Source organism: Girardinichthys multiradiatus, chromosome 10 (genome assembly GCF_021462225.1).
Source record: "Girardinichthys multiradiatus isolate DD_20200921_A chromosome 10, DD_fGirMul_XY1, whole genome shotgun sequence".
Lineage (NCBI taxonomy): Eukaryota > Metazoa > Chordata > Actinopteri > Cyprinodontiformes > Goodeidae > Girardinichthys > Girardinichthys multiradiatus.
This window is the reverse complement of record NC_061803.1, coordinates 7642538-7664703: the sequence shown is the minus strand read 5'-3', so window position 1 is coordinate 7664703 and position 22166 is coordinate 7642538. Positions and strand designations below refer to the sequence as shown.

Genomic DNA, 22166 nt, shown 5'->3' with positions numbered 1-22166 from the left:
CTCTGCTTCTGTTGTCCATTCTAAAGGCGCTGTCAAATGGCGCATGCCCTGTTTCTTCACTAAGTCGCGGAGTGGGTCAGTTAGGTCAGCGTATCCTGGAATAAATGACCTGCTGTATCCGGTGAGTCCCAAGAAGGAAAGCATGTCCTTCACCCACACCGGTTTTGGATGAGAAAGGACATCAGATTGATGTGAAGGGGACATTCCTGTCCCGGGCTGAGAGATTACCCTGCCCAAGAAATCCACCTGTTTCCGGCAAATTTGTAGTTTGGCTTTGCTGACCTTGTACCCAGCTTTTGCTAGGTGTGAGAGTACCACAGCCGTGGCCTCCAAGCATTCAGAAACAGTGGGTGTTGCCAAAGGAATGTCATCCATGTATTGGATCAATGTGGTGTTTGGTGGGAGGGGACAATCTTGGAGGGAGTCCTTAAGGACCTGATTAAATATCCCGGGTGACAGAGCAAAACCCTGCGGCAAACGTGTGTACCGGTATCTGTAGGATTTGTATGTGAAGGCAAAGATGTCTCTGCTTTCTTCCGCTAGAGGCAAGCAGAAGAAGGCATTGGCAAGGTCGATGCAGGTGAACCATGCATGTTCGGGGTTTAGATTGGTAAGAGCAACATAAGGATTGGGCACTTGAACTGTAGGAGTGGAAAGTGCTGCATTTACAGCTCTCAAGTCGTGGGCCATTCTCCATTTCCCAGTGCCCTTCTTTTCAACTGGTAAGATGTGTGTGTTCCAAGAAGAGCCGTCAGCTGGTTCCAGCACCCCAGCGTTCCATAGCCCTTCTATGGTGTCAGAAATTCCACTTTTGGCTGCTGGTTTGTGAGGGTACTGGGATTTCCAAATGGGTCGGTCAGTGTTAAGCTGAAAAGTGATGGGAGAGCACTGAATGAGTCCCACGTCCGTGGGGCCCTCAGCCCAAAGGGAAGATGGCATGCTCTGAACTACAGCTGCAGCCAGTGGATGATCTGTTTTTTCTCTGCCATGATGTCTTTCAAGTTGCACATGTTCCAAGGTACCAACGTCTGTGGACATGTTAGTAATGTGGTAGGTGTTACATGAGGGGGAATAAGATAGATTGGGTGTGGATAAAGAATGCCAGTCAGTGAGAGCTAGGGAGCCTTTTAACACTCCTCCCAGCTCGCGGGCTTCATGAGCAGGGTGGAGCGCCAGTGAAACATGGGGTACACCATCAGACCACATTTTAAACCAGTCCTCCTGCTCTGTAGACAGCTGCACGGAGGCTACGACACCTTCAGGGGCTACATAAATGTCTGCGGTGGCGATCTCCCAGGAAGTCCCCTCCAGCTCCTCAGCAAAGCTTTCCTGATAACACTCACAGTTATTCCTGTCATAGAAGAGGGTGACATGTGGCGGGTCAGGGGAAGGGACGTAGGGCGCCAGGGCCGAGATCCAGGATTTTCACCAAAGGAAGGACGAGAGGATGCCTCCGCCGGCTGTGGTTTCTGGATGCAAGAGGACCCAATATATGTCAGCCATAGGGTCAGCCAGGGGTTGTATGAGATACTGTCCATGAGAGAGGCGGTAATTGTTGCCACGGGCTAGTTGAGTTCCATTGGACAGATGCACAGACAGTCCATCAGGTCCACATAAAATGGTGGCTCCCATTTTAATCAACATGTCTCTGCCCAATAAGTTGACAGGGGTGTCCGCTGACACCAAATAGCTGTGGTTCAAAGTCTGTCCCCCTATCTTGGTTTTTAGGGGTTTGGTGTAAGGTAGGACCTGTTTAGCCCCAGAAAACCCCATGACAGTGGTAGTCCTTGTGGAGAGGGAGGTAGGAGGGGCTCGTTGAATAGTTGAGCATGTGGCCCCAGTGTCCACCAAAAAAGGAAAAGTTTGTCCATACACTGTCACGGACAGTAAGGGGTCCTCAGTCCCTCTGTCTGGGGGGTTCTGTGGGGGCCCTCAGTAGTGGTCTGGCCCAAAGCTGGGTTCATCCCAGGCTGGCTGCTGAAGTGAAGGTTGCTGCTGTTGACCTCCACGTGGTGGACCACCCCATTCTCGATACGGGCGTCGCCCTGGGCCTCTTCTGGGTCCATACCCACGCCCATATGCCTCAAGGTTGTACGGACAGTCTCGGCTCCAATGACCTTGCTCCTCACAGTGGTAGCAAACGTCAGCACCCCCCCATCGCCTTGGTGGTCCTCCACGGAATCCACGGCCCCTTGGCCCGCCCCTGCCCCTGAACCGGCCTGGTTTGGCATGATAAGGACCAGAGGTTGCAGACCTCGGTGCAATCGTGTCCTGATGGCCAGGAAACGGAGGAGTCTGGGGGCCCTGAGAAACCGCACCTTCATACATTATTTTGGGAGTTTTGTTGTCTTTCTTCTTTTCTCCTGCTTTCTGCTTTGCTTCGGCTAACTGCATTTTTAGCAATTGGGTCTGCAGGGTCTTAAGTTCCTCCTCATCTTTCTTATGGTCCTCTCTTATTTTGGACAGGTGATGGATCAGATGGCGATCCCAAGTTCCAGCGTCCGCTCCAGCCATGTCAGGATTGTCGTCCATACTGGCTGTTACCTGTTGGGGCAGTCCTTTAAGGACAGCATCTCTGAACCAGTCTCGTTGTGCCCCCTCATTGGCCGGATTAGTTCCTGTCTGAGTTTGCCACATGGATTTACACTGGTCCAGGTATTCCCTGGGGTTAATTTTAGGGTCCCATTCAAACTTAGGAATGGTGCGTCCCCTGGTTACAGGGTATGCTGTTCTCAATGCATCACCTAGCCAGTGGACATGCTGGGTGAAGAGGTCAGAATCCGGGGCTCTTGAGGTGTAAGCAGCAGTCTCAAACTCTCTACATGTGTGGTGTGGCATGCACCGTCCCTCCACTGCTCTATAATCTCCCAATGCTAGTGTGGTGCCTGCCGTCAGGGTGTCTAAAGTCTGGAGCCACACTGCTGCTCCTTCAGTTATGGGGGGCAGTTTGTCACAGAGAGCCGTAATGTCGCCCAGAGAGAAAGGTTTATACCAAGGGGGGGCTCCAGAGCCTTGTTGCTGTAAAAGGGGATAATTGACTTTTGGGGCGTAACTAAATCCTTCTGGTTTAGCTGCAGCTTTGCGGGCTAAATGGATTCTGGACTGTACAACTGTCTGACTATGTATTGGGGGTCCATCCTCAGGATGGTTTTGCTGCGGATCTGCTCTGTCTTCTCCATCTTCCTGTGGTATGCTGTGCCTGTTTTCCTGCAGCTCTACAGCTGGGGTAGAGGTGTAACAAGGTGTGGGTGGGAGAAAAGGATTGGGACACAAAACCCTATCTGGCCTCCAGGATCCACTTGGCAGTAAAGCCACTGATCCCACCGGATCAGTCCCTGCTCTTGCTCTTTCTAAGCCAGAGCTTGGGCCGGGTGGCCCCCGTGCCCCAGCCTCTGAAATTAGAGAAGCTGGTTGGGAGGATTGTTGTGGGGGTGAGCGAAAGGGATTTGTTAGACTGATGCCTCCTTGTTGTTGTTGTTGTTCTTTTCTTTCTCTTACCTCTCTGTCCTGAAATGCTGCTTTTTCCGCATCCTGAAATGATCCAGCAGATGCTGACATAGATAATCCGGAACTTCCACTGACAGATCCAGTCCCCCCTTCTGGAATGTCCAAGCCATGCACTACAAGTGTTCCATTCTCTACTTCCAATATGGGGTGCAATCCACCAGGGGGCGCTGTGGGTGCACCAGTGAGGGAGCTGCATGGGGAGGAGGGTCTATATGGGGCGGTCTGTCTGGGCTTGTCCCCTGAGCTGATTTTGACCCCTCCTTCTTGTCTCCTCCTCTTGGTTCTTTCTGCTTCATTGTGTGCCTTCCTCCTTGGTATATCAAAACCATGTCTCCCCAGAAGCGCTCCTTTTTTTTTCACATTTTTCTTTGTTGGTCTTGTACTTACCTTTGGACCACACAGTAGCTTCATTCAACTTACCTTGTGCTTCCTGCATGTTTTTCTTAGCTGTATTCATTTTCTTCCTAAACCAATCACCTAAATTCCACTTATCCGTCAAATTAAGTTCATCCTCCTTCATTGCTTCTCTTACCTGTTTTTCCATTTTCTTCTTCACCTTCTCACCTTCTTCCTTACCTCTCGTTTGGAGAACCAGTGCTTGCATGTTAGTCAATTGGGTTTCCAAATCTACCCATACTGGGGCTTCCGGAAATTTCCCTTCCATGTTGTTTAAAATCCTGTGAAATTAATGTTCAATTCACGCTTCACAATATGCATATAAAATCCGCTTATCACTGTATTGTCCTTGTTAACATCGCCAGGTTTACCAGAATATACAGTGCATTTACTCAACAGCAATGGTGAGCCTGCTCTCTGCTGGCTTCACCCAGTCACACACACACACACACACACACACACACACACACACACACACACAGTCAGCGCTTCTCACAGTCACTCCCGTTTAATATCAGCAAAAACACTTAATATTCACAATCTGCACTGCAGATGCCTATATTCAATAAATGCTTTTTATTTTCCCTCAAATAATCAAAAATCCAACCGCATTTTTAATTCCGAATTATTGCCCAATTATTTAACATCGACTCCACTACCCGTCGCTTGTGAGGACCGTAGTTCCTCTGTGTGTCCACTAGATGGGCCTCTAACCCTTTGTAAAATTTCTGAATGAACCTGTCAGCCGTCAAAAATATTCAGACGGACTTCTATGGGGCCTTTAACCCGGTTTAATCCTTTGTGGTTTGCCAATTCACGGTCCTTTATCCCAGCTATATCTTACTGCTCTGTCAAACAATAAGTTGAGATGGCACTCTCAGCAATATAAGGACTCTAACCTTTTTCAGCTTTTGTATTTTACCAAGCTACAGACGACACTCTCAGCAATTCTTATCTGACTCCATTTTAACACGTTCAGTTAACGTACACTCTTTTACAGTTTTGCAGAGTAAAATGACATTCAGAACCAACTGACACCATGGTTAATTTAGCCTATATATAAATTCAATCGGAGAGTTTAATAACATAGGCTCTACTTTACCTTTGATGATTTATGGGCACCCTAGATGTCAGGAGGTTCGGATGTCACACTCTCTTTTTATCCGAATTCCCTGATTCAGCCGTGAATCACGTCGGGGATCACCAAATTGTTGAAGTGTCCCTTTAACGGGGCCTTCTGCGCGTTCATTTATACACCGTAACCTAGAGGAATTCACAACACATTAGAATAAATCACACTCAGACACCGTTGTATTCAATTTAAATACCTGGGCCCAGGGGAAGAGAGCTCATGTGGGCAGGACACACCGAGATTTCTTCTGGCTCTCTCTCACTGGGCTCATTTCTTTTATTAAAACACACACGAAACTGGGCAGCGCCCTTGTTTACAATATTTTCTACACATAGTCACGTACACACTTTTCTGGCTTACCATATTTAGTCAGGTATTGTCCCACAGCTGCATCCCATATCTACTGATATAAGCAGGGAGTAACTCAGTCAGTTGTACTTATCACTAATTTTCACACACATGCAGTTCTCAGTAATTTTCCACTTCACCATACCCCTGTGAGAAATACTTCTGCAGGCCACACAATGTCTTATACTAACACATGTTACACATTTTATTTCCCACATTGGTTTTGAACATAGTAATGATGTACACACATAATATATTTCCACAGTTCCCTTGTGGAGAGAAGGGAACCATTCAGAAAGGCAACTCTTGCTAATGCACTCTAGCAATTAGGCTTTTATGGTTGAGTAACCAGATGCACATGGCAGTCTGCTTGAATTTTGCTAAAATGCACCTTTGAGATTTTTAAACCTGGGGAAACAAAGTTTTTTGTCCTTATGAAACCATAATCAATCATTTTGGCCTTAACTTCAAGCATTATATTTGGAGAAAAAGAGGCACTGCTCATCACCAGGCTAACACCATCCGTATTGTGAGCCACGGTGGTGGCAGCATCATACTGTGGGAAAAGTTTGTGTTGCAGCAAGAACTGGACGGCTACTCAACACAGGAGGAGCGATGACACAGCCAAATTTAGAGATTCCTTCTCCAGAGTGCCCTGGACCTCAGACTAAGGCAAGATTTCATCCTCCACCACAACAATGGTCTAAATGATGCAGCCAAGATAACAAACGAGTGGCTTCGGAAGCAGTCTTTGAATGTCTCTGAGTGCCTCAGTCAGAGTTTGGACTTAAATCCATCTGAACACCTATAGGAAGACCTTAACATGAATTTCTACTGATGCTGTGAAACTTGACCAAGCTTGCGAAGATCTGCAGAGAATTATGGGAGATAACCAGACCTGAGGGTGGGATGGCTTACAAAGGTGCTTCAACAAAAAATGAAGCCACTTATGTTTAAATATTTACACACTTTTATTTGAACTTAATTTAACTTTCAGATTATGGTCTATTTTGATTTGACTTATTTTTAAGAAAATTATTCTGTAACCAGTTTCAGAATAAGTCTGTAATGTAACAAAAAATTGTGACACTGTATCTACAATACACATATTAAACAATAGTTAATCAAATCAAAAATGTAGATAACTGGGTCCACAACAATAGGTTACTTGTTTTTCTTTATTTCAGTGGATGGTTGAGATCTTAGAATGTAGTTGTTTAAGCTTAAATGCTAGAAGTGTGCAAGTTGACTTGTCTTCATATATTTTCAGTCAATGAAAAAAGAGAAGTAGCAAAAACATTTTTTGGTTAATCTGATTTTGCATGTCAGAATTATCTTGAGAAACCCTGTAGAGGACCAGGTCACCATTCTGGAAAGCCAGTTATATAAGGAATATTACAGCTGGCTCTGTCAAAGGTCTAAAGAGTGTCTGTGCTATGTTACATGTGCAAATGCAGATTTGATTGTCACCCTGATCTTCATGTCCTTTGTCCCTCCCAGTCCCACAGGCTGCATCTGTGCAGGAGATTCAAACCAGCCATGAGAACCTGGCAAAAATCAACTCGGCAGCAGAATGTGAGTATTAAAATCTGTAAAATAAACAAATACTTGGCAAAATGTAAAAATTACAAACAGAAAAAATGTGTGTTTGGCACAAACTGGTGATCAGATAGAGAAGATAACATTATCCAAGCAGCAAACAGCCCCCAGATAAAAATGATGATATAGTGCAATGTTTCCTGGGTGTATTTTATTTGATTCCATGGTCAGTAGGAGAGATGCATCAGTTTAAAAAATTACACTTTAAAAAACCAGTTTGCATTAGCTTCCTTTACCTTTTCTGGCTATATATGATCTAACTAATATTACAAAGAAGACTTGTATTTTGTAATCAGACTGTGATGTATAGACTGAGTCAGAGGTAAAGAAGGGTGGGATGAATAATTAGCTTCCTGGCTGCCTGCGTAGCAAGGGCTGGGATGTGGTAGTTGGTGTTAATCACTGACAGACATCCATGCTCATGTACCCTCACACCTAGGAGCAATTTAGCATGCATGTCTAAACAAACATGCATGTTCCTTTTTTAAATTTAAAATTTAAATCTGTATGTGCATATTTTTGTTGAACTAAAATAATAGGTTCAGTAGAATAATAGGAAAATCTTATACTACTTTTATACCAAATCCTGACTTTATCATCTATCGTCAAATATTAATTATTAAATTAAATGTTCTGGCCTTTTTTTTGCCACTCTACTAATGTTTTTGAATTAATTGTCAGGGGAAAATTTCCACATTTGTTTAGATTTTTATAAATAAACTGGCATTGGTCAATGAAAATATCCTGTTCTTTTGTACTTTATATATTAACAAAATTAAAATAAGGGTTTTGTAGAATTTAGTAAAATCGACTATATTTTATAGAAAAACACCCGTTTAGTGCATTGAAACTTGTACTGTAATTATTAATATTATTTCTATTTATCTATTTAAAACCTACCAAAACATGAAGATATAAGTAATTTTATTGAATCTCTCTATCACAGAGTGATGAAGACTTGTTGCCTATAAGCCCTAATAAGAGAGAAATGGCCTCGATAATAAAGGCCCCCTTCATTGTCAGCAGCTCAATAACAGCAGCATCCCTGCTTATTCAACCATGAAATGAACACAAACATGAGAAGGTTAATTTAATGCAGGAATGCAGAGAAAACAATGTTTGGAGTTACATCACTGTCGACACAACAACCATTTTTGTGTGTTTTTTGTTCCTGTGAAGTGATGCAGTGCTCAGCAGTCATAGACATCCTCTTCCTCATGGACGGCTCCTACAGCATGGGGAAGGGCACCTTCGAAAGGTCTAAACATTACGCAGTAAAGCTTTGTGAAGCCCTGGACGTTGCTCCCGATAAGGTTTGTTTTCCTTCCAAACATTTTTTTCCTCTCTCTTTATATCGTGTCGATCAACACATATTTATTTCTCTGACTTTGTGTAGGTGCGAGTCGGTTTGATTCAGTTTGGCTCTGTTCCTCGGCTTGAGTTTTCCTTGGACTCGTACTCCACCAAGCAAGAGCTGAAGAAGCACTTAAAGCAGATTTCATACAGGTGTGAGTCTACTTTTAGTTTGGCTCTGTTCTTCCCTTTAAAGCCAAGATACCAACTGAGTTGGAGAAAGTAAGACTTTTCACGCTGTTCCTTTTTATGTTGTCAGCAAGCAGTAATGGAACAATGGAAAGACTGACTGTGACTTTGGAAGATGTTTTCTTGCTTTAAAATGTGTAATTATATAATTGAACTTAGATTGTTAAATCTTGTCTGAGCCGGTGCCACATTAAATGATAAAAAAAATTATCTAACTCCAAAAACATGACTGAACAACTGTTCTTTTCTTTAACTGAGCATTTGAGATACAAATGTTTTCTTGTGAGTCCCCAAAATAATAAAAATGTAATAAAAATAAATATGTTACCTATGGTCATGAGATATGAATCATAACTGGAAGAACAAGATCCCTGATGCAAGCAGCTAAATTGAGCTTCCTCTGTATGGTGGCTGGACTCCGTCTTAGAGATGGAGTCAGTTGAGTTGGTTTGGGCATCTGCTCAGGATACCTCCTAGGCACCTCCCTTTGGATGTTTTCTCAGCACGTCCCATTGGGATGACACCCTGGGGAGGACCCACTACTCACTGGAGGGATTATATACCCCGTTAGGCCAGGGATCACCTTGGGATCCCCCAGAATGAACTTGAGGGAGTTGCCGGGGAGAGGAGTGTAAGGGTTTTCCCCCTGGACCCGATCTTGGATAAGCCAATAAGACAATGGATGAATAGTTGAATAGATTTCCTTTTTTACAAGAAAGCAAATATAACTTTCACTGCAGATCTGTGTCACACAGCACATTTTGGGTAACTTCACTGGTTTATAAGTCTGTTCAAAACCTTCTTCTGTTCAAAACCTTCTCAGAGGTGGTAGCACTCAGACAGGTGTGGCTCTGAAATACATCCTGAGAAAAGGTTTTCCAGGTGGCCGTAACTCCTCCAGCGTCCCCCGCATCACCATCCTCCTGTCTGATGGAAGGTCTCAGGGCAGCGTGGCCCAGGCAGCCGCACAGCTAAAGGAGAAGGGCGTGGTCTTATTTGCTCTCGGCTTGCGGTACCCCAAGTAAGGATGAGGAAAGAGAAATAGTAAATGAATGCAACGATTCTTAAAAGCACATGTAGTAATTTGCAATGAAATTTCAAAAACACTTACGTCAGTCTGTTTTGCAGATGGGAAGAGCTACACGCACTTGCCAGTGAGCCACTGGAAAGTCATGTCTTCTTTGCTGAGCATTTCTATGATGCTGTTAATGGCCTGTACACGACGCTGAACATGTTCTCTATCTGCAACGCTACACCTGCGGGTGAGAGTCCTTTCTGAGGGGAGCTGCTGTCTTTCTGTTTCTCACCAAATCATTACAGATCTTTGACTTAAATCTCTACACAACCCTTCCCCTCCTTTGGTTAGATGTTTCCTCACTTTCATTAATCAATCCTAACCGTTTTGCCTTTCGTCCTGTCTTGTCTTGTCCTTCAGGCTGTCAGATGGAGTCCTTTCCCTGCGAGAGGAAGACTCTGGAGACCGTGAAAGAGCTACAGGGGAATTTCATGTGCTGGAAAGGCTCCAAGGGATATTCCCCATATACATCACTTTGCCCTTACTACAGGTAAGCGAGCATGAAAGCTTTTTCCACTCATAAAAACACTTCAGTTAGATTTTCTCTTTGCAAACTGTAATTGTGGATTTAAAAACTATTTCTGACACCAGCCAGAAGTTTGTTTTTTAACTATTTAACTCTGACATTTTCACGTTTTGTCCTGTTTAGTGGGATTTTATGTGGTTGACCAACACAGAGTGGTGCATAATTGTGAATTGAAAGGGAAAGGATACATGGGTCCTACAGAGTCTTACAAATTAATTAATATGGAAATAGTGACTTTCATTTTTATTCAGCCCTCTTTATCCCAATGCCCCTAAATAAAGTCCAGTGCAACTAGTCTTCAGAAGCCACCTAATCAATAGAGTCTGTGTGCAGGTAAGGGATAAAGCTGTGAAGTTTAATGCAGGGGTAGATTTTAAAATAAATCTTAGACCGACGGGCTAAACTGACAGGCTGTTCAAATCCGAACTATTTGGACTTCATGCTAAATCACTGCGACCCTCCATCCATGCAGCCTGTGGGGTGGAGGGGTTGTGTCTACTTCTAGGGCGTGGGGTCACCGGCGTTTGGATCGGCTGGACGGCGATGGTGGAGCTGAGCTGGATAGTGTTTCTCCCTGAGCGGTCGTTGCAGTGGCAGTGATGTAGTGTTTTTTGTGGCTGAGGGGGGCGTGGTGGGGGACACTGGCCCTGGGTGCCTGCTGCTGGCCGGGTATCTCTTGGTGGATGAGTTTGTCCTGTCATGGTGCGGGGTCGGGGGTCCTGTTGTGGGTGCGGTGCTCGGTGGGGTCTGCCCCGTTGCGCCAGTGGGCGGGGGTGGCGTTGCGTGGGGCCCTTGCCTTGCCGTTGCGGCGCGCTGTGTGGTGGGGGAGCGAGGTGCGGCGGGGGTTCTTAGAGCGGGGCTGTGTGTGGAGCTTGCGCTGTGTGGGTGTGGCTTCATCGGCTTCTCGGCCATGGAGTTCACCTGTGGGGCTGTGCCCCTGTGGGGGAGGGGATTTGTGGCGTTTGGGTTCGGGGGGATGTGTTCGATATCGGTGTCCTTGTTGGGGGTGGCCCTGTGGGGAGGTTCTTGTTGGGGTTCACTGGGTGTGAGAGACTCATGGGGTTGGGATCGGAGCTCATTGGGGGGTCGGGACTGTTCCGTCCTGGGGCGGCTCCGGTTGGCGGACTGGTTTGAGCCATGTGGACCCCTCTTTTGTACATAGCCCCCTCTCCGGAGGTGGATGGGGTTGTTGGAGACAGGGTTCAGGGTGGGGGGTCGGGAGCCGGGACGGGGTCACCCGGGTCTGGGCGGTGCCGGCGTTGTCTGCCTGTCTCTGCCCCAGGAGGGAAGGGGACCACCTCCTGGGTCCAGGGGCCCCGAGGGGGTACCGGCGCCTGGACCTGGGAGTATAGAGTATGCAAGGGGAGTGTGAGTGAGTGTATGACGTCCATTGTTGTTTGTCTTTATGTTGGGTGCGAGTGATTTTATGTGTATGCATGAGGGTGGGAGTGGGTGATTGTGACTGTGTGTGTTTTTTTTTTTTTTTTTTGTGACAGGTTTGGTCTTGGACAGCTCCCTCTCCTGGATCCTGCCAGTGGTTGGAGTCTACTTGTGGTTCTCGGTGTCCGGGGCCGGGTGCTTTGGTGTGTGCTGGCTCACTCCCAGTGGCTGCTTGCCGGGGCCTGGCCCCCTGGGCTCTGTCGGACCTCTGCTTGGGGGGTGGTGTGTACCGGGGTCTTGGGTCTCTGGGTCCATGGCTGGATCTGCTTGGGCGTGGACGGCTGCCGGCGGGGCCTGTGGGCTCGTCGCTGCAGCTCCCTGGGGCTTCCGCACTGTCACTGCTGGGTGGTTCCCCTGGGACTCTCCACTGTTCTTCTCTGTGGGGGTTGCGGTAGTCCCGGCGGTGGTTCTCCTGGGGCTCCTGTGCTTTTGGGGGCCTTTGGATGTCTGTGGCTCGGATCTCCTCAGTGTCCGTCCAGGGACCATGGGGCAGGTCTGTGGGTCCTCACACTCGCTATTGCATATTTGTGTCGAGAAACCTTGTATACAAAAGCGTGTACACACTCATACTCACAGGTGTTAAGTTTCAGGTGTTGACAGATACACAGATGCTCTATATTGGGCTGTACCTCTCACTAAGTACATTTTACATTCATAAGTACCGTGTACTATTTTGTTAAAAAAAAAAAAATTATTAGTAACTTGGACTTTAGCTGCTCTTACACCAATGACCCAGCTTTCTTAATTAGATTACTTAGTTCAACTTCAGCACCAGTAAAAGTAATATATTATTAGCACCTGAAAATGTGGATTAAAGCTGTTTTGTACCAGTGACTCAGCTTCACTAGTTAGAATTCAGTGGAATAATGAAACTTCTTAGCACAAGATGCTTTCCCCTACAGAGGACTTAATAATATAATTACCCCTTTAGAAAGATTGGTTTAGAACCAGCTCTTACCAGTAAAACCCAAAGGATTATTAATGTTATCTGTATCATTGTAATATTGATCAGAGATTTTTAGATTTCTCAGAAGGATTCATATATTTTTAGATTTCTTAGCATTTGATTTGTTTGTCTGTGTTCTTTGTGATTGTATTGTAATTGTATGTACAGCGCTTTGAGTGTCTCGTTACTGAAAAGCGCTATATAAATAAACTTACCTTACCTTACATCAGAGATCTGATAGTTCCATATGTTCCTAACAGAGCACTTCGTTCTCAGACTGCAGGTTTACTGGTGGTTCCTAGAGTCTCTAGAAGTAGAATGGGAGGCAGATCCTTTAGTTATCAGGTTCCTCTCCTGTGGAACCAGCTCCCAACTTTAGTCCGTGAGGCAGACACCCTGTCTACTTTTAAGGCTAGGCTTAAAACTTTCCTTTTTGATAAAGCTTATAGTTAGAGTGGCTTAGGTTATCCTGAGCTATCTTCCTTATTTTTTACCTCCGTCTTCTTCCATCCTGGTTGGTTGGAGTAAGGGGGAGTCAGGTTTTGCCTAAACCGGCTCAGTTATGGTTGAGGTGCAAACACACCCTCCATTTCTGCTACCTGTATGACCCCCTCTCTTTTCCAATGGTTATGGTCAATCTGACAGAGAGAGGTATCTCAATCATTGTGGTTTTTAGTAGAACAATGACCATCAGTGGGCTCTAGATGGACAAACTGTCTACTTTTAAGGCTAGGCTTTAAAACTTTTAAAAATATTATTTTATATGATGATTTTCTCTGTAAAATGCTGCTTTGACTAATAAAAGTTAGTGAACCACAATGTGAATCATGTGTTTTGCAGGTACAGTAAAGTTTACAGGAGACACCAGACAGTCTGCCATAGGACCATTTGTTCAGGTTAAGTTATGCTCCCTTCCCTTCTACGCCTGCTGCTGTTTACCCTCTTACATAGTGCTAACCATCTCTCTCATTTCTATTTGATCTCCTCATCCTCTTTAGATCCCTGTGACTCTCAGCCCTGTCTGAACGGGGGAACCTGTGTATCAGAAGGTCTAGAGCGCTACCACTGTGTGTGTCCGCCTGGTTATAGATCAGACACACATTGTGGTCAGTACAATCCCTAGCTTAGACCCTTTTTGTCTCTGCAGAGATCAAACTAATTTAACTTTAAATCCTTCCTCAGCTCCTGCTTTATCCTTGGATTGCTCCATTGATTTGCTTTTCCTGTTGGAGGGTTCTGCTACGCTCACTTTAGAAGGCTTCCTTCGCTTCAAATCCTTCTTAAAGCGCTTCCTGCAGACTGTCATCGGCTCCGACAGCCCCAGTAAAGTCGGCCTGGCTGTGTTCGGTGGGGAGACCACAGTGGAATCCCAGGTCGGGGAATTTAAAAGAAACACAAGGAGCCTCCTGAAGGCCGTGGATGCTCTGCAACCACTTGGTGGCTTGACCCTGACAGGCAAGGCGCTCCGATATGTGACCCGTCATGGCTTTGTGAGCAAGCCAGTCTTTGCAGACGTCTCAGATGACCTCCCACACGTGGTGGTGCTGCTCACCGCCACTCCTGCTGCTGATGAGGTGGTTGAAGCCTCAAGATATGCACGAGATAGAGAGATCTTCCTGATAGGGGTGGGACCGGACAGACTGAAGGGGGAGCTGAACAATATCACAGGAAATCCTCAGAGGTCTCTAACGTACTCGTCACCTGATAGACTCGTTGAAAAGATACCTGAGCTGAAGGCCAAGATCTGTAGCGTGGATACACAAGGTACCTACTGTCCAACAGGGGGATTTCACGAGCCCAGATAAAATTCTGTGCTACGTACCTGAATGTGTTTCACAGCAACCTCAATATTTATTGGCAACCCAGTAAAGATGTGTAAAAAGCCTAAAAATATATCTTTTTTATGTAGTAGCATATAAAATATAACCTTTTATTTCAGCACATTAGTTTTAAATGTGCCGAAATTTAAAAAAATTCTAAAATTAAGTTAAACAATTTATCTTTAATGAGATAATTTTTCTTAAATCAAAAAGGGGTTGATTTATTGCACTGCAATAAGATGTTCGGAGCACTTGACTCTTCATTAGACAAAAAATGTACTGCGCCACCTTAAACCACATGTGACAGTATCATATGAGAAAGAGCAATCCAAAGAACAGTTGCTGAAGAGGCCAATTTCTGATAACTGTTGGCCACATTGAGCTCTTCAAAAATAACAAATGCTGGTGGATTTGGTGGAAAACCACCTCAAGGCCACAGTTAATTATGGAGGAGGATTTCTCTTTATGTTATTGCATCGTGAACTCTTTAAAGTACCAGGACGTTTTTAATAAGAACTTGCTTGCTTGAAAACTAAAAAAGGAATATTCATTATTGACGTTCAAGCAGGATAATGATCCAAATTCTACATTTCAGGATGAGAATATGCTACTGCATACAAAATCTTATTTTAATTATCTTACTAGGTGTGGCAATACAAGTATATCTAAAAAAAAAAGTCATATTTAAGTTTGTTTTTTTCACTCATTTCAGAAAGTAAAACTCATTCATTACACATATAGTAAAATATTTCTTGTAATTTTAATAATTATTGGGCACAGATAATGAAAACCAAACATTCAATGTGTCAGAAGAATTGTAATACTTTGTTGGGCATCCTTTTGCATGAATTACTACATCAAACCATGGCCATAATCATATCAGGGTATGGTTTTGGTTTATTTTTTGCAATCCATAAATTTACTTTAAGAAGATTCTTTAGAAGAAAATAAATAACAATACAAAACAGTTGATCTATTAAATCTCAATCAGTTCCAGCTTGAAAAAGATAACTACCCTCATAAACTTTGGGACATGACATGGAAGCTTCTGTATCAGCAGTTGTATGTTTAAATTTAAGACATATATTGTTTTTTCAGGGTGTCTGGGGCAGGCAGTAGACCTGGTGTTTGCCCTGGATGCCTCAGCTGGAGTCGGCCGTCAGAACTTTGCCACCCTGCAGGACTTTGTGCGCAGCATCACCGTCCAGTTCGACATTAACCGGGATGTGACTCAGGTAGCCCTGGTGGCCTACAACCGACGAGCTACCACCGTGTTTGGCCTGGATGCCCACAAGTCTGGCTCCGCCATCCTCAAGGCCGTGGGCGAAGCCAGCTACATGGGCGGAGGGGTGTCAACGGGCACGGCGTTGCTCCACATCTACTCCAAAGTGCTGACTATAGCCAGTGGTGCCAGGCTGGGGGTCAACAAGGCCGTGGTGGTGGTGACGGATGGCTCGGGCGGGGACGATGCCGTCGTGCCCGCTCAGAAGATAAGAGACAGTGGTGTTTCAGTTTTTGTAGTTGGTATTGGAGACATGCAGCGAGACAAAGTGAAGATGATTGCAGGTTCAGAGGAGTACATGATCTCTGTGCCATCTTATGAGGATCTCAAGTACTTTGAGGACGTGCTGGTTCAGATAATATGCTCAGGTAAAAATGCAGAAAATCATTTGTTCATTTTAAAACAGCCTTTTCTTCTCTCAGTATAAGCAAGGGTCTGTTGGAACAGGTGGGATCTCATCACTCTTATTGAATTTTGCATGATTATTTCTTGTTTCTATGAATATAGCCTAAAATAAACAGAAAAGTGCTAAGCGAAAAATACTTGTATGATCTCTCTACATGTCTTTTTGCTTTGACAGAGGTGCAGAAACCTGTGAACCTGTGCAAGCCAAACCCTTGTATGCACGATGGAATCTGCATCGTCTCAGGAGGGAGCTTCAGGTGTCAGTGCCAGGACTATGAAGGGCCACACTGCGAAACACGTAAGTGCTCTTAATGAACTCCTAATTCTTTGTCCTTCATTAATAAGTTTAGCATCATTTCTCCCTTTTTTCCGCCTCCTGCCTATTCCTTTATGACCACACGAGTACCCATCTTCTGATGGCTACTTCTAGCAGGACAATGGACCATGTCACACAGCTCAAATCATCTCAAACTAGTTTCTTGAACATGACATTGAGTTAATTGTACTCCAACGGCCGCCACAGTCACGTCTCTACATAACGGAGCACCTTTGCGATAAAATGCAAGGTTCACATCGTGGATGTGCATCTGACAAATCTGCAGCAACATATGTGATGGTATCAGATCAACATGGACCAAAATGTTAGAGGAATGTTACTTAAAGATGATCCAAGTCTAGCAACATATACCCAATAAAGTGGTCTGTGAGAGTACATCAAGTTTATACAAAGAGTTTGCGATTATAAGACCCATCCTCTGTTTAACTGCTGCAGTTTGTTCTGGTAGATCAACTTTAAGCACCAAGAGAAGAAAAGGTCACCATCAGTCAGGATCTGGCACTAGAGATGTTCATATTGGATGATATGCATGCTTCACTCTTGGAAGAACACAGGACTCATGATAGCGCTTCCTTTTTCTTCTCTGGACAAATGATTTTAGCTTATGTCTAAATAATCTGAAAGATGATTCAGCAGAGAAAAGAATTTGGCAGTACTCTTTCATCCAGATACTTTATGCACACTTTCAGTCTGTCCTTGAAGATTTTCTTGGACAGAGATGGCTTCTCTAATGCCCTTCTTGTTATGCTTTGTTGTCCAAATGTTTTCACCTCACTCTGCATGCAGTTGAACCAATACCCACCTGCTGCCAATTTTCAGCAAGCTCTGCACAGGTGGCAACACGATTATATAGCGCAACTCTCAGTAGAAGACTTGGCACTTATTGGACACTCTTTTGTCCTGAAGTCTTCTTCAGTGCAGCTGAACCTCCACCTTGATGTTCTTGATGATGTGGAAAAATGTTCTTTCAGGTGCAATATTCGCAGGAGCAGTTATGTTGTTGTAAAGCAAGGTTTTGGAGTTAGCTATTGCTAACAAAGGACGACAAAGATATCAAGCACATCTGCTTATTTTAAACGGCGATCCATCTGATAATTAGATTTGAAAACAGGACAAAAGAAGGAAGGAAAATGGAAGGTAAGTAAATAAAATTACATGAAGGACTAAAGGAAGGAAACAAAAGATTGAAAATATAAAAAAGGAAAGAAGGAAAAAGAAGGGGAAGGGAAAAAGGAAACATTTAAACGTTGGCGGACACAGCTGAATGGATATCTGTAGGAATTGATGGGGGCAACATTCAGGCAATAGGAGAGGGAATAAAGACGAAAATGCACAATTTTCCACACCGTATGGAAAATACTTCATACAAATTCCAGACTTTTTCAGATTGCGTTTGTGTCAAAGCTAATACGTTTGGCCGTGACTGCAGATTATTTACAGAAACCATGACCTGTTTTGTTCTTTTCTCCTTTTTCAGGAAGCAGTAAACCCTCATCCAGAGGGGATGTTCCAAAGCCTGCTGGTCTGAGGAAGAAGAGCAGACAGAGGAAGAGCCACCAGGAGCTCCTTCATCACTACAAACTACATCGCTGGAGAAACATTGCCTGACACACACAATTAATACAGAGAAACAAATAACATGTGAACACTTAAAAACCAGGTATGTTTGTTTGTCTAGTAAAGGGAAACCTGATATTTGTTAATTTTTCAGTATTTGATGTAATGCATCTCATTTCTGTCACTGTTTTTGTAAAGTTTTTTATGTCTTTATAAAACTCATTTATAATTATGTTGGCTGTTTTGGTATATAAACTTTGTTATAACATTATCTGTGTCCTGATTTATATGTTATATCTATAGAAAACAGTTCTGGTCAGAAATGTGCATGTGGCTCATGATGGACATGAATGTCATCTCAACTTTGGGCCTTTAAGGATACATTTAAGTGTTTTTTTTTTCCAGTAGGAATGATATTAAAACTCCAATGTTATTGTGAAATTTTCTCTAATCCTCCCTGTCTTAAATACATATATACATACATCCTCCCTAATATTTTGTTAAATGTCCATTGTAGAGCACATTTTCACATCCATCAACAGGCTCTTGGTATAATTATGGCTGGATAGTTTACCACTTAATCAGAACCATTAAAGCCCAATAAAATTGGTGGGTTTTCTGGCGCAGACCTGGCTTTTAAGGAACAGTCCACAAAATGTTTAGTAGGGTTGAGGTCAGAGCTTTGGGGAGGCCATTCAGGAAGAGTGATGCAGGGCTTCAAAAAACAAAATAAATATAAATCACCCTTGATGTACGATTGGGGTCATTGTTCTCTTGGAACCCCCAAGTTTCAGCCTTTTGACAAAACCGTGACCTTCAAATGAAAGGAAGTTAGGATGTTCCCTAATTTCCCCTGGACCACCCCTATCAGAAACTGGAAGTTAATAACTATAATAATCAGAAAATCTTGTTTTATTCTAATTAAAACAAGATGGAAACTGTGGCATTAAAATAGAAGCAGAAATTCCTTTTTTACATACTTTCAGGGCATTTTTATTTGGATAAAAAGTGCAGTTTTAGCTAGCAAGACAAACCAAAAGGCTGAATAAAAGGTGTACATATATTTACATCTTGGCTACCAGCATACATGAACCAAGCTACAATCTAAATTTTACATAATAGATAAGTGAAGGGATTTATTTTGTTCTGTTTAAAAACTTTAGTGGTTTTTTTGGGCGGGGGCGCGTGGCATAGCGGTACATGCGACCCGTATAAGGGGCCTCAGTCCTTGACGCAGCCGGTTTCAAGTTCCAACTCCGGAAACCTTTGCGGCATAACAAAAATAAAAGGCCACTAATGCCGCTTAAAATCTTTTTTTTTTTTTTTTTTTTTATGTGCTGCATTCTTGTATCTGCAAAACTGGCCTCAATGCTGTTATTTAAATTGGCTCCTTTGCAAAATAAGCTAATGAGCAAATTCATGATGTTAGAAAGTATCCAGTGGTGTTCAAGAAGTTTCAGCTTGTGCCTCTTTAAAGTCTTAGTAAGAAAATCCCACATGGTTGTAATTCTTTGTGCAGATTTACCAAGTTTCCATCTAAGTGGTGGATTTCTTCTCCCATTCCTGCAAAAACAAAAACAGACAGTAGCTTTAACCTATGACTTAATAATTAAAGATGTAGCTCAAGCCATACATGTCTTACCTTGGCTTTCTGCAGGACGTTGCCTTTTGTGGCAACGATGGAAGTGGGCCTGTTTTTAAGAGCTGAGGCAGAGTTTACTGGGGATTCTGCACTCATGCTGTTGTTAGAGGGTTGGGAAGGTGATGAAGAAGATGATACTGGTGCTGCTGCTTGTGTTGACAATGATATTTGGGGATTAGGCAAGGTTGCAGCTTTAGTCTAAATAAAAAATAAAAAAAAATCACAGTGTTGAGCTCAGTTTGGCAAACTGATGTACTCTGAAGTCAGACATTTAGAGCAGGTGAAGCGGTCAACTAACCATTGGGGGGTCCTGCAGGCTGCTGTCCAGTGTGGTTCCCAGTGTGAAAGGCCCTGACTCCACTTTCTTCAGACTTTCCTTCACTTCCACCAGTCGAAGCTCAACCTCCACCCTGCGGTGTTCCGCCTCCCGACACGCTTCTTCCTTCTGTTTCAGAGAGGCCTCTAACGTAGCTTGCCGCTTAGGATCTGAAGACACCAGCAGCTACCGGTCAAAACCTTTACGGACACCTCACAACAGTGACATGTTACAGTAATAATGCAGCAAGCTGTACCCTGGCAAGTGCTGAGCTCCTCCTTTGTTTCCCTCTTTTCCTTCTTCAGGTTGGCCAGGCTGCTCCTCACCTCCTCCCTCTCCTTCTCCAAACGATCACGCTCATCTATGTAGCGCCGCATGTCCGCCTCAGTGCGGTTCTTGCCAAGTTTGATCTCAATCGCACTGGAAGTCCCTGAGAATGGAGTGTCAGTATTTGTTACGTATTTCACAACAAAAATAAAAGAAAATCCTCATTCCAAGCCACCTTTGGAGTCTTTCTGGCAGATGGATCTTTTTTAATTTCTCACATTACATTAGAGGGTCTTCAATTCAAAGATACTTTATTGATCCCCGTGGGGAAATTAGAATTCCAGTGCAACCCATCCAAACATACATCATGACACAAGACAAGGGTGGAACGGGTCACCGAGGCTTTGCTGCCCACTAACAGGCGCTGCCCTTGTTAGATGAGAAAAGAGGCCACATTAGGTAAGTAGAGGGAAAAAATCATATCTCAAACTGTATCCTGCTAAGGATACAGTTTGAGATTGCAAAAAACCTCAGCACAAAGAAGCAACAAGTTGACAAAACAACATCATGCCGGGAACGGTGAAGGTGGTGTGAGGGGGTGCATATGTTTATCTTGAGCATGTGTGTGTGTGTGCAATGAGTGTGTGCAAGTAAGTCCATGAAGCACTGTCCCAGAGGCCATCGTCCTTGATGGTACGATGGAAGGTTCATCAACCGGCCACCAAGTTCTGAGCAGGTCCACAGATGTTCTCAGGGAAGGGAGGGAGCAGAGCGTCATGTTTACATAACTTCCAGGAGAAGTTGAAGATAGCCAGCCATCAAGGCCGTGCAGGGGAGCCAGATTCAGAAAAAAAAAAATCAATTGCATTGAGAAACCAGCTGACCAAATCCATAACTCAGAATTTGGAAGATATGCAAAAAGAGGCTCCGAAAAGAAGACAAGACACAGAGCTGAAGCAGGGCAGATATGGGAGGGTGTGGGAGACAGAGAAAAAGCGTCCTCCTCCACCGAGAGCAGAAAGAAAAAGGCTTTACACTACGTGGCAACTCCAGTTTCTCATACTTTGATAAAATGATCACTTCACCTATAAAGTATATGACATTCTGGCAAATTTTAATACAACTGTACCTCTCCATCTTCCCTATCTTCCTTCCTTTTCTTCCTTACAAACTTAGATTGTCAAACAGAATATGGAGGGATAGGGCAGGGGTTATCTGCAGATGATTGGTGTTAACTAGTTGGTTTGTTGTCGTTTTATTATTTGGTATTTTATTTTTTTTACTGTTTCTATCTGCTGGTCCACCAATATGATTATTCCCTGTAATATTCTGTGATTTTGCTGTCGATGTTATGTTTAATGTAATAGAAAACTGGACATGCTTCTTACTTTGTTAAGCTGTTAATCAACTTTAAAGTTAATTTAAATAAAGTAAAAAAAGACAAAAGAAAATAAAGTCACTACCACAGAAAAACAATGATTCAAGTGTTCATTGCAAAGTAGAGCTTTTAGTTGTAGTGGGTGCATCTTTCCACTAGAGGAAGCCATTCTACATCAGTCAGGAACACAAGGTGAGCATTTATGTTTCAGGAGAAGAACCGTCTGAAAACTGAGATTTGGGTCACTTTTTGCATTCACCTATGGTGTGCGCCTTTGGCCGTGCTGGTTGTGGGCTGAAAGCTTGTGGGAACCCCAGGCTGCTTCTCTTTGAGATCTCCCGGCTTTCTGATGGAGTCTTGACAGGTTGAGTTTGTGGCTGTATGGCAGCGGGACTCTGTGATCGCTGCTGATCTGGTTTGCTGGAGGAAGAAGTTGAATCTGGCCCATTTAACACAGGGCTGGAATCTGGCTCAGTGCAGTTTGTTGAAGTGACCTGGAAATTGAAGCATTTTCCATTGATTAAGTAAGCACTTTTCGTTTGTCCAACTGTGCAAAAATAAGCACATAAAAATGAATAAGAATGGGAAACACTTCCTTGGTTGTGATGATAATGCTCTCTTGAATTTTTCCAATAAACCTAAAGAATCACT

General features: G+C 43.8%; 2 protein-coding genes across 9 annotated transcripts in view; one reads left to right on the top strand and one right to left on the bottom strand.

The window, feature by feature from the left end:
• Positions 1 to 18183, top strand: part of vwa2 (von Willebrand factor A domain containing 2) — a 42993-nt gene extending 24810 nt beyond the window's left edge. Inside the window, exons 3-14 of the mRNA XM_047376665.1 lie at positions 6884 to 6958; positions 8162 to 8295; positions 8379 to 8488; positions 9348 to 9545; positions 9653 to 9786; positions 9960 to 10089; positions 13352 to 13407; positions 13510 to 13617; positions 13694 to 14275; positions 15430 to 15981; positions 16194 to 16316; positions 17833 to 18183. Coding sequence (XP_047232621.1) covers positions 6884 to 6958; positions 8162 to 8295; positions 8379 to 8488; positions 9348 to 9545; positions 9653 to 9786; positions 9960 to 10089; positions 13352 to 13407; positions 13510 to 13617; positions 13694 to 14275; positions 15430 to 15981; positions 16194 to 16316; positions 17833 to 17963 — 2333 coding nt within the window. The 3' untranslated portion in view covers positions 17964 to 18183. The remainder of the gene's footprint in view (positions 1 to 6883; positions 6959 to 8161; positions 8296 to 8378; positions 8489 to 9347; positions 9546 to 9652; positions 9787 to 9959; positions 10090 to 13351; positions 13408 to 13509; positions 13618 to 13693; positions 14276 to 15429; positions 15982 to 16193; positions 16317 to 17832) is intronic.
• Positions 18184 to 18880: 697 nt separating this feature from the next.
• The window catches only part of afap1l2 (actin filament associated protein 1-like 2), a 60615-nt gene continuing 57329 nt past the window's right edge, over positions 18881 to 22166 (bottom strand). For all 8 annotated transcript variants that reach the window (XM_047376656.1, XM_047376658.1, XM_047376659.1 and 5 more), the window contains 5 exons: positions 21775 to 22009; positions 20127 to 20300; positions 19853 to 20040; positions 19555 to 19752; positions 18881 to 19475 (listed from right to left, as the gene is read on the bottom strand). In XM_047376656.1, the coding sequence (XP_047232612.1) occupies positions 19449 to 19475; positions 19555 to 19752; positions 19853 to 20040; positions 20127 to 20300; positions 21775 to 22009 (822 nt within the window). In that variant the 3' untranslated portion in view covers positions 18881 to 19448. The remainder of the gene's footprint in view (positions 19476 to 19554; positions 19753 to 19852; positions 20041 to 20126; positions 20301 to 21774; positions 22010 to 22166) is intronic.